General features: G+C 35.2%; 1 protein-coding gene across 30 annotated transcripts in view; it reads left to right on the top strand.

The window, feature by feature from the left end:
• Nucleotides 1-12654, top strand: part of VPS13B (vacuolar protein sorting 13 homolog B) — a 784482-nt gene that overhangs the window by 159959 nt on the left and 611869 nt on the right. Inside the window, exon 18 of one of the 30 annotated variants that reach the window (XM_060393921.1) lies at nucleotides 4409-12654. This exon is cut by the window's right edge and continues 42082 nt beyond it. The exons of the other annotated variants lie outside the window; for them this stretch is intronic. Coding sequence (XP_060249904.1) covers nucleotides 4409-4527 — 119 coding nt within the window. The 3' untranslated portion in view covers nucleotides 4528-12654. The remainder of the gene's footprint in view (nucleotides 1-4408) is intronic. 30 annotated transcript variants of the gene reach the window in all.

Here is a 12654-nt window from a genome sequence, read left to right as displayed (position 1 = left end):
CTTCGAATAATAAATTAAAATAGTAATGATAATTGTTCCTGTATAAGGGCTTATTGTATGTACCTTTCTAAGTGCTTTGTATGCATTAACCCATATATTACTCAGAAGCACTTTTCTTAGATAAATAGTTATTCTGTTTTCTCCACATGAGGAAATTGGAACATAAAGACATTACATAACATGTTTAGGGATACAGTATGTTTGAATTTTAATTTCCATGTCTAGTAATGATAGTACCTCAGAAGGTGATTTGGATGATTAAATGAGGTAATATAATTTCCAGTCTCTGGGTATGTGATTTGATTTACTACATACCAGGCATTTAATATTTTTTATTTGAATCAAATTAAGGCATAGTTTTTAGTTCAAACTGTTCAGATATGGTATATATGGTTGTTTTCGTGTCCTATAGTGTTGAATCTCAGAATACAAAACAGCATAAATATGAACCTTATAACCTTACTATTGTAAAAGGCATATGAGTTGACTCCTTTTTCTATGCAAGTCCTTCCAGGATAGAAATAGAGCTGGAAGAGTTATTACGCTTCCCCTTCCTTCTGTCATATAGAAAGAGAAAACCACCAGCAGCTTGACTTGCTCTGGGGCAAATCTGGTTGTACCCATTTGTTTTCTTACTCTTTGTGGCTGCTTTAGCACTCAAGTGCTGGATCTGAGTAATTGTAATAGAGAGCCTATGATTCACAGAAGTTAAAACACTGTTTGGTCCTTTTCATAAAATGTTTTTTGCCTAATAAACATATCAGTAAAATAAGAGAATCCAGGTCGCTGGGCCATAGTTAAATTTGAACCCTAGGTTTCCTTTGGCTGGGCTACTACCTGGATGGTACACAAGTTAGGCTTGCTTGGGACTGCTGTCAGAGGAAAGTAAGGTACATCCCTCCTAGGAATGTTCAGAGTAGAATCCTGAAGTTTCCAATGTATATACCAGAGGTTGGTAAACTAAAGCCCCTGAATCAGATCTGGCTTGTGGCCTTCAATAAAAGAAGGTCTATAAACCGACAGTCGTTGTTTTTCAGTTTTTTAAAAGATTGGGGTTAAAAATAAAGACTAATGTGACAGAGATCGTATGTGGTTCACAAAGTCTAAATAATTACTTCTAGCCCTGGATTTGCTGAGCTCTGTTGTCTTTATAGTCCTCACTGCTTTTTTCCAGATTATTACCCTGGAGGTGGTCAAGAGGAGATGAACTTTGTGTTTGGACAGCTGCATTTGTTGACCATATTACTTTACTGAATTTTGTGGACCTAAAGAAGGTGAAAGAGGTGGAGTCAGAAATCTTTCTTAGTTGAATTATCAGGAGGCCATTCCAGTGCTCAACAATATTAGATGCCTGGGGATTAGGTAGGGACATGGAATGTTCATCAAATATTCCAACTTTTGACCTGTTGTGTGGCCTTTATAATAGAAGTCACACCATTGTTAGCTGGTAAATGGTCTTGAACATAGAACAGCTTAGTTTTGATGGCGACATTGGTATGGCTGGTGTTAGCTGATCACACTGAGAATTAGGGTTAAAAAGTCTGATGTAGTGAATTTGCCAGGAGTAGGCTCGACAGGGAAGGGGTGGCAGCACCTTTGGCAGTGTTGACCTCCATCACGCCATTATAACCTTGTTGACTGTGCGGTCATGAGTTGATCATATTATGGTGACCTCTACATTAGGAACAGAATATTTTACTTTATGCCAAAAATCCATGATTATGAATATTTTGCCATCTCTTGTATAATGATGGATTCAGGCAGCAGTGGTGGCAGTCTGGATGGTGCACATTTATTCTAGTTGAGCTCATCAGTGAGAGAGTCTCTGCTGCAGGCATCAGTCTGAGTAACCCATATGATTTGATTATCTGTGATTTTTTTCCTATGGGTTTCCTTCCCATAGTGTCTTTTTTTCTATAATTTGTGGTCTCTAACCTTTAGTCTTTAATTCACCAGCCTCTAGTTTTCTTAGAAGCAGACAGATAGGTAGGCCATTGGCAAGAACCCAGGGGTCAGTAGTTGAATCCTGCTACTGAGCTAGTTTACACATTGCTGGAGCTGAGATTGCACAGAAGCAGAAGCATAGTGCACACCATTACATTTCAGTTTCATTGAACCATCAGTGAATCAGATTGAGGCATTTTGGGTAATCCCTGTGTATCAAATGTGTTAGTGTTAGTCGCTCAGTCGTGTCCAACTCTTTGTGACCCCATGGACTATAGCTCGCCAGGCTCCTCTGTCTGTGGAATTCTCCAGGGAAGCGTACTGGAGTGGGTTGTCATGCCCTCCTCCAGGGGATCTTCCCTACTGAGGAATCAAACCTGGGTCTTCTGCATTGTGGGCATATTCTTTACCCTCTGAGCCACCCCCCTACTGTAGCCTACAGCTTTCCTTCATTTGCAGGAGTGGAGGTTAAGGTTCCTAACAAGCGGTAATTGCCACTTTTTCATGTAAATCGAAATTGCTGGGAGGGCAAAGCCAGGTATGCTTTTTTTCTTTTTAAATTTTATTGGAGTATATTTGATTTACAGTGTTATGTTAGTTTCAGGTGCACAGCAAAGTGATTCAGTTATGCATTACATATGTTAATTTTTCTTTGATTTGTTTCCTATATAGGTTGTTACAGAATATTGTGTAGAGTTTCCTGTGATATACAGTAGGTCCTTGTTGGTTATCTGTTTTTTATATAGTAGTGTGTGTTTATTAATCTCTTAATTTATTCCCTCCTCTGTGTTTTCTCTTTGGTAACTGTTTGTTTTTGAAATCTGTGAGTCTGTTTCTGTTTTGTGAATAAACTCAATATCAGTTAAAAATGCTTTTGATTTGCTCTTTTGATGTAGGGATTGGCCATTTTACTGAGTCATTTAGGGTTCCTACTTGTTCAAAGTCCATAAGTTTCCAAGTCACACCAGTCAGAATCTTTTTTTCTGGGAGTTTGAGCTTGAAACCAGAGAAAATGAGATTAGTTCTTTCCAGTAGTAGAAGACATAAAATGTAGGAATTGGGAGTTATTATTTTTGTTAACTGCTTTGGTGCTGAAACATCACTGCAGAAAGGTAAAGTGATCTAAAGAGATCCAGGAGACAGACTTCTGGAGTCATTTGCGACTGTGGTACCTACCAGTTGTTTCTGGGGCCTTGTCTTTTCTTATCACCACTGGGTTTCAGCCTTTCTCTATGTCCTGTAAACCGGTTAATCTCAGCTTTTGGGTTAAAGCTAGTTTAAGTTGGATTTCTGTTTCTGACCAATACGAATCCTAACAAATACCTATTGTTGTCTAATGCAGAATATAAATACTGATGGCTTGGCATCTTTATCAGAGATATATTAATTGGAATTTCACCTAGACCTATTTCTACTTACTTATATTGATGTTGTGGAAGAAGGAATAAAAAATATATGCACATTAAATAGGTATTATTTATAAATTGATCAGAATTACTTAAAGTGAATCTCTAAGACTGGGAAGAAATATAAAAGGTTAAAATGTGCTTTGGATTAAAAGTAATAAAATTAATACTAATTTTGACATGTTTCATAATAATGTAAGATGTTAATAGGAGAAACTGGGTATAGGGTACATGAGAACTCTTTGTACTGTCTTTGCAGTTTTTCTGTAAATCTAAAACTGTTCTAAAATGTAAATCTTATTAAAATAATTTTAAAAATAAAAAATGTTATAAAATTAGATAGCAAAGATTTGACTGAAACAAGCAAGAAAAGTTATGGGCTATAATGGTTGCCTAAGGGTGTATGAAGCCGTAGCTTGAACATGAATTAGTACAGTGGTGAAAGAGCTAAAATGATTTTGGGTTGATTCCAAATAAAAATAATTCATGAGGAAGAACTGAGAAACTTCTTAATTTTATTCTTTAGTGATCAGAATTTTGAGTATTGCTCACTATACATTAGAAAATATTTTTTAAAAATACTGAACAGGTTTAAATGAACTATTTTGAAGAGGAAGAAAAATGAAAAAAGTCTAACAGAAGAATAATGTTACAGGTTTTTTAAATCACAGACTATTAATGACTATTCTGTAAAGAATAAATCTTTAAAACTTATTCTGTTATAGTGAAAACAAAACTTATATATCCAAATGACTTGCTTTTCTAAGTGATTCTTTTGGTCTGTACTTTCCAATCCATAGATACTGTTAGGTTCACAGATCTTGAAAACCTCTTTGAAATTGTTTTAGTAGCCAGTTAGCAGATGTTTGAGGGAATTAATACCTTAGTTTTAAATACACACTTGCTTTTCTTTTAAAGACAGTGTCAGAGAAACAAAATATCATCTTGAATACATATCTAGTACCATGCCTGTGTTAGAAAATAAAGATTTGTTGAGATCCAGTGTCAACTTTACTCACTGTTCTTCACGCTGACCAGTATTTATTTATTTCTTTCAGTATTCAGATTCATGCCTCTAATGAAAGGATTTGTCATCACTGGGACAAGTCAGAAGGATGACTTGAAGGCCATAAATGTAGTTGTACCTAAGGAGTACCAGAAATGTTTTGATCATTGAAACGTTGGTGTAGTTAGATTCTTGGCTCTCTGCTAGTTCAGTATAGCATGGTCAGGACCTGCAGTTTAAATTCTCTCACCCAGCTCCTTCTTACCTAGTTCCGTTTACTAGTTGTGGAATCTTAGACATGTTGCTTTGATACTTAAAGTTTTAGTTTTTTCATTGTAAACTATGGCTAATAGTGCATTTTCATGGTTTTGTTGTGATAAATTGTATTCATCAATGTGTCTGGTGTAATAATTGGTAGCTACTATTATTAATTATTTGATAGTAATAATAAAATATGTCTTGGGTTTTCTGAAAGTTTCAGGGTTTCCTAATTCTGTAAATGAAAGAAATAAGCAAAGAACTTGGAGGAATTTATTTTTATGGAAGGAAGAACCAGTGGGATTTTAATCTCTAAAGTTGGAAGGGAACAGCATGACAAGACTTCATGAAATGGCATCACATTGCTTACTTGTTTCCTAATCCTTTCCTACAGAAATCATTGTGTGTTTCGCTTACAGCAGTTATCAGTGTGATCACAGTATGTCAGTTATTTAAATATCTCCATTTCCTTTAAATGGATTTTGTCCCTAAAAGCACAGTTTTTAATGTGTACTGCAAAAGATGGCCATTATTAGTTCAATATCACTGTTGGAATGAGAGATGGTTTCCAGTAGTGTTCAGTAGTATATTGGAAGCTTTTAATTTTTTTAAAGTCTTTTAAATTTAAATTTATTTATTTTTAATTGGAGGATAATTGCTTTACAATATTGTGTTGGTTTCTGCCATATGTCAATATGAATCAGCCATAGGTATGTGTATGTCCCCTCTCTCTTGAACCTCTCCCCTACCTCCCACCCCTTTAGTAGGTTGTCAGAGAGCACTGGGTTTGAGCTCCCGGCTTCATACAGCAAATTTCCACTGACTATCTAATTTTACATGTGGTAATGTATATGTTGGAATGGTAAAAATTATTTTTTTTGCTGCATATTAGGAAAAAATATATCCCCTATGTAAACTCATGATTTCAGATATTAAATGCTTAAGATAAAAGTGGAAAAAGAGTTTGCTCATGAAATACATTTACCATGAAGTACACATAAAAAACTTTGGGTATTTTTAAAAGAAGATATTAACAACAGTATTAGTTACTTATTTTCTGTTTATTGTATGCCAGGTTCTCTTCTAAGAGCTTGTCATCTATTGACTCATTTAATTCTCAAAACAACCTTGAGAGGAAGGTACTGTGCAGATGAGACACTGAAGCTCAGAGAGATTGTCTTGCCTGTGGTTATAGATCACATGCGTGGCAAAGCTTGAGTATTAGTCCATGTGTTCTGACAGTTTTCAAGCTTTTAGCCACTGTGCAATACTGCTTCTTTACTTTATTAAGTAACTAGTATTATAAATGACACATGGGTAGGGTAGCAGTGATATTGTTGGTATACAGATACATGAAATTCCATGACAGTAGAATATGAAAACTCCAAATAGTAAAATATTTCTAATTTATAATGAATATATTTCCATATATACATATATGGGATCAAATAGAGATGTTTTCAACATATCTATCAAGGTTATTCTAAGTATTAAATGAAGCATTATCACTTTATCATTCCTTTAATAGAATGAAATAATGCTGTATTAAAAGGATCACAGTGTGGTGAGGTATAGTTTTTTTCACCGCTTCTGCACCTGTTTCTGTGAAAAGGAAATATTCATACTTTATAGTGGGGAAAATGGGTTTTTTTTAGGTCATTCACAACTGTATTCCAGACTGTTTGATATTTTAGTTTTAGGATTTAACTTCCTAACAAAAGTTATGTGACATCAGCAGCGAGGTGCATTGAAAGCTCTCTCAGGAATACTTGTAATAGAAAGGAAGACTTTGGGTCTGTGAGGTTGTGTGGGCTTGAATGTGATTTTTATTTGATATATGAGCTGTGACATAACTATTGCATGACTGAGATGTACTTGTAAGTGCCGTACTATGCAGATGGGTTTTTTCTGAAACAAAGCCAGAAATGAACTCTTGAATGTGTTCATTTAGTGAGAGAAAGAATACTTCATAAAAACATATGGAAACATTTCGAAGTTTTTTTCATTAAATGAGGCTTTTACTTTCTAAGCATTTTTATGATTGTTTAAGTTAATATGTCATTTGCCTCATATTTTCCAAGTTTAGTGAGACATAGAAGTCTTATAGAACTGGGATGTTTTGAAACAACCAGATCACTTTTAGGAATACACATTTTAGAATTAGATGATTATTAGAAAACTAGGATTGAATCATGGATATATTTTTCATTAAGTGATTAATCATAAAACTATCCATCCCTCATTAATTATTTTAACATTATCATGGGATTTGGTGAGGAGATGTATAGAGTGTTATTCTCTTTTTTGCTCATCTTAAAATTGTAACAGCATAGGACAACATTAAAGGAAATCATAAAGAGAAAAATACCACGAGTAAAACATGACTGTTTTTAATTTTCCATTATCCCTTCAAACCCATGTCCCTGTATATAAAGTTTTACATGGTTCTGTTTATTATGTATATACCATTTTATGTTATGCTTTTCTTTTATAACATTATATTAAAATTTTTTTTCTTTTTGGTGTTCACTTACTTTTGTTTTTTCCATTGTGAAAGCATAGAAAGAAAATTTCTTTAGATTGTGAACCCTCTCAACTTCTCATTTTATCTTCCTCTTCCTTTCAGAGAAGTAGCTGAGAATGATACAGATGTTGCCATTCCACTCAGCTTTGATGCTGAATCCAGTGTATGTCTTGCAGTTTATATCTTCTTTTTACATATTTGACACACAGAACACTTTTTGATTTGTAGGTTTTTCTCTGTTGTCTTTCACCTTGACCTTGAGAAAGTGCTTGGAGTAATCTTTTTCTTTATAACTTTGGTTACTACCCATACACTGACGAGTGCTTTATTTAATTCTTTAGTCTAGAACTCTACCTTCTTTTATTCTTTTCCAATTCTTTCTATTGCAGTCTCAGTGATCTTTATAAATTAGAATTCTGACTATGTTCTTCAGTGGGTTTCCCATCTGTCTACATGATAAAATTGGGACTTGTTTGCATGTAACTCCAAGGTCATTTCATGATCTTTAAGACTCATCTCCGAAATCTTTCTTCAAGTCTCTTCCTTTAGCCATTTTGAACTATGAGGTACCCAAATACACGTTCCCATACCTCTTTCGTTTAACAACTTTTTTGCCCTCCTACCTATTTCTTCCTCTTCCCTGCTTAACCACTACTTTTCATTTAAGACTTAACTGAAGCTTCATAGCCTTCAGTTTGAGTTATGTATGCTTCTTTTATATTCTCTGGGTAAGCTGTCTAACATGATGCCAGATATATAGTATATGCCTCAAAAATGTTTTTTTAAATTGAATTATTGAATTTTATTCCCTTGAGTTAATGTTTTGGGAATTCATTAACACTTGAACACTCCAGTATTCTTGCTGGAGAATCCCATGGACAGAGGAGCCTGATGGGCTACAGTCCATGGGGTCACAAGAGTTGGACATGAGTTAGCAACGAAACCCCGCCCCCCCAAAAAACCCAAAAAACTAACACTTGAAATTTAAGTGATGAATTTACTAGATAAAGCATTTTGTATCTTTACACATATTAATATTTTTGTAAGTTATTTTCCTGCAAAATATTCCAAGAAATATTGAATTAAAGGTTAGGACACTTTGTGACTCTTGGACATCATCCTTTGGATAATGATTCTTAATATCAGTCTTGTCCAAAATATGTATTATAGAATGGGTATAGTGATTTTTAAAATCAAGAAATTGGTACTGGTAATATTTTCTTGATTTAAAGACTTTTAAAAAATCCTTACCAAAAAATAAAAAACTTTAGTATATTTATTAATTTTTGCATTTTGTAAACATTGGGCGCCACTGTGTGTCACTCTTTGTGCCAGTCACTGGGAACACAAATATAGTAAGATTCATCTTCACCCTAATTCTTTTCTTAATCAAAGTGTGTGCTCAGTCCTGTCTGACTCGTTTGCATGAGCATGGACTGTAGCCCACCAAACACCTCTGCCCATGGGATTTCCCAGGCAAGAATACTGGAGTGGGTTGCCATTTCCTCCTCCAGGGGATCTTCCTGACCCAGGGATTTAACCTGTGTCTCTTGTATCTCCTGATTGGCAGGTGGTTTCTTTACCACTAGTGCCACCTGAGAAGCCCCAATTCTTTTCTTGGTTAGTTGCAAAATAGATTTCCTAAGAGCTTTGAACAGTAATTCATATGATATAATTCATGTATATTTATCCCACTAATTGGAACTGCCCGTTAAATAGGAAGACAAATCAATGTTAAACTATTAATGCCATAAAAATTTAACAATTTTTTGTTGTTTGTGTTTGAGGATGGGTTCATACTTGTAAAACTGCCTTTTTTTATATTAACGTGGTATTTTAATTTTTATCCATTATGATAGAGGAAGGTTGTTTGAGTTAGGATCAGATTTTAATGAGTAATAAAAATAAAGTAAATTTTTGTCAGAAAGTATAATTAGTAGATTGCTGAATGTTTTATATAACAGGTCGAACTAATAGTATTTATAATATAGTTTATCTGTGTTTATTTCTTTATTTAAAGTATTGTTCTGGTATGTTACATATTTCAATATTGAAAAATAAGCAGATGGTTATAGTATTTCTTTGTGCATGTTATCCATACAAGAACTCTTTGTACTGTTGGCAGTACTGTTACACAGTTCCTTACTATAGTAAGTAAATATATTACCTCAGCCTGTAATCAGCCTACCATTGCCACTGATGACCCAATGCTTAAGTTGTAACACTATGCTGCTGACCCAGACTCTGGGGGCTTATTTTATTTTATTTTTTTGATGCATTGCTGTAGGCAGTTTTAAGGGTGTGGAACGAAGCCATTTTCTCCCTTGGACTCATTTCCACTTTTATTTCCTATGGGAGGCTTAGCCTTCCTTTAAAATACTAGCATTTTTAAGTTGTTCACCTATTCTATGATTACTGGGTAGATTAGTAATGCTGCTTGCTCATTTTAGCTCACTGAATTTAAAAAGAAAATTAGTGTGACTTAACCACTGGTGTTAAACAACTCTCAAAATTAAAATTTTCTCATTTATAAAGTGCTTTTCTATTAGACACTTTGTTCTTTTGTGTATATTTGTGTATTTTATGGTGTAGTATTTTTTTTATGTTTATATGCTAGGGATGTCTGGCCTGATTTTGTCTTGGGAGGGTGTAATTGAGAACTGATAGGTTATATAAAGTTGAAAAGAAATTAAATGAGTTATAAAAAATATCAGTGCTTCATTTTTCTTTGGTAACTAATATGTTATTTGTAAGGAAGTGTCCTAAAAAGTGCAGAATGAATAGACCTCTAAATTGCGTAATACCTTTCAATTTTTAACAATAACTGCCTGTTGAAAACACAATGAAGTTTAGTCACTAAGAAGAATAAAGTTATTTTTAGAATGTATGGATGTTTGGGGCTTCAGTATGCTGACCACAATAACTTAAGCTTATAGATTAAATTTAAGTGAAAGTCATATGGTTTTAAAGGTTTATCTTTTAAAATTACTCTTATTTTAGTTCATTTAGTTCATTTCCTGTCTTCATCAAGAAATTTATAGAACATTGTACTTGAACCAGGTGCGTTATATGGCACTAGGGTTACTTAGGTGAGGCAGGCACAGACTAAAAGCTTCATCTTTAATAGAGAAACATACATGAATAAGCAGATAATTATAATACAGTATAGTAGGTACTGCTGTATGTTGAAAAGAGAGACATAAAAAAAGATCATTTAATTGGTTTTGAAGTCTTCATAGAAGAGGTAGCATTTAACTAAGACATATGTAAGGTAAGAATCTGCTAAATGGCATGTGGCTATGAGTGTGAACATTAGTGTGGAATGAGGGTGGTGGGCAGTTATTTCATCAGATGCTTGATACTAAATGAATGTTTTGTGCACCATTAAAAATGAACATTTTAATTTGTAGGCAGAAAGAAAGGTTTTTTGAAATGGAAACTGTGCTTGTTGGATTCTCCAGGAAGCAGACATTGAGATGGAGTTAGGACTGCAATTTGTTTACTAGAGAGCGACACCTGTGAAAAGAAAAGAATGGGAGCAGGAGTGGTCAAACCAGTCTTCACGTTGTGAAGCTAACTTGACCAAGTCTCTACCAATCCAGTCAGGAACATTTGGAACAAAGTTGGAGGAGTCCTGCTGCACTGGGTGCAAAGTACTGCTTGATCTGTGTGATGGTTGAGTCTGCAGATGTGGAAGTCATTGACAGGGAGGGTTGATTGTAAGGGCTTTGAACATCTGTGGATTTTGAAATCTGTTGGGGCTGAGAGAATGCAGGTTTTAGAACCAGTGTTCCATTGATACCCGGGGAAGATTGTGCATCCTTCATTGGAGAGCTGAAGCAGACTCTAAAGAAGCCCAGCTGGAGGCTGTCGGCTAACCATACTCTGTACAGCTGGGCAGTGTGTCTTTGTTGGAGGGTTGCCTAAGGTGAGATACGTGTCTGCCACAAAGATGGCTTGGGTCTTGGAATGATATTAATCATTCATTCATTCAGTAACTACCCCTGGTGGCGATGGTGGTTTAGTCGCTAAGTCATATCTGACTCTTGCAACCACATGGACTATAGCGTGCCAGCCTCTTCTGTCCGTGGGGATTCTCTAGGCAAGAATACTGGAGTGGGTTGCCAGTTCCTTCTCCAGGGGATCTTCCCAACCCAGGAATCAAACCTAGGTCTCCTGCATTGCAGGCAGGTTCTTTACCAACTGAGCTGTGAGGGAAGCCTCAACTACCACTGGACACATGTGCTAGGAGTAGTGCTAGACATGGGTCTGGTCAGTAAAGCAGTTATGTCACTGTTGTCATGTAGGGGAAAGATCTGGAAGAGCAGTATTCCAAACAAAAGGAACATTGGTTATAAAGCCCCTCTTAAGGGTAACAGTTTGGCACAGAAGACAGAACGAAAGAAGGCCACTTTGGCTGCAAAGTTCTGAAAAAGAGAGGGAGACAGGGAGGGACAGGAAAGGAAGGGAAATGAGGTCAGAGTTGGAAGGCCTTGCAAGCCACAGTAAGGACTTTGGATTTTGTTCTAATTGCAATGGGAGGTCATTGGAGGGTTTTAAGCAGAGGAATGACACAATTTGACTTACGATTTGAAAGTTTATTTCTGCTTACCAGCTTCCACATTTAGTAGTAATGGTGCAAATACGTCTTGACTTTTGACTTTTGATACACCATGTAGTCAGTTGGAGGATTCTTTTACATTTACATTGGCAATGGTATAATATAATATCTGCTGAAAAGATACATACATACACACCCACATCCTTTAAAAACACATTATTTCCATTATCAGAGTCTGTTTTTACTGATTTCTTTTATTTCTATAGTAACCCATTAATCAGTTCTTTTAAGTGACTATTTGATACTCAGTTACAAGTCATGTTAATTATAGTTTTTAGCTATGTATAGAACCTTTTTTTGTTGTTCCTTTTTGCCTATTCTTAACTCTGGAAAAAATGCAAATAAACTTCTTTGTTGGAATTTTATTTAGGCATTTGAAACTCTGTGAGAATGTTCTGTGAGTCTTTAAAGTTTAACTAGTCCCTTACTCAATCCATACAACTCTCTGGTGTAGTGCAGGACAGAATTTAAAGATCCCAGGTTTCTTGCATATAGCAGAGACCTGCACATTGCTGGCTTCCAGAGCTGCTCTTATTTTTCTTGCTATCAGAAGTTTGCCCTCCTTCCACAGGAATTTTTAGGACTCTTATCTCCACTCAGATTATTGACTTGTCCAATATAGAATGATTTTAGTTATTTACGATTCTTATTTAAGGGTTGTTTTTTTTTTTTTTTTTTTTTTTGCTGAAAATCGTTATAGTTCTTTCTGAAAAGTGTTTTCTCAGTACTAAAGTTTGAACCTTGGCCCCACCATTTGTTAACCACATGACCTAAATAAGTCTCTTTACCTCTTATAAGATTCAGTTTCCTTCTCTGTAGAATGGGGAAGACCAGTGGTACCTGTCTTTATAGGCCTATGGTGAAAAATAAGGGAAGTAATGCAAAATGTTTGGCT

Source organism: Ovis aries, chromosome 9 (genome assembly GCF_016772045.2).
Source record: "Ovis aries strain OAR_USU_Benz2616 breed Rambouillet chromosome 9, ARS-UI_Ramb_v3.0, whole genome shotgun sequence".
Lineage (NCBI taxonomy): Eukaryota > Metazoa > Chordata > Mammalia > Artiodactyla > Bovidae > Ovis > Ovis aries.
Note: the sequence above shows the minus strand (reverse complement) of the source record. Positions and strands in the feature narration are given on the sequence as shown.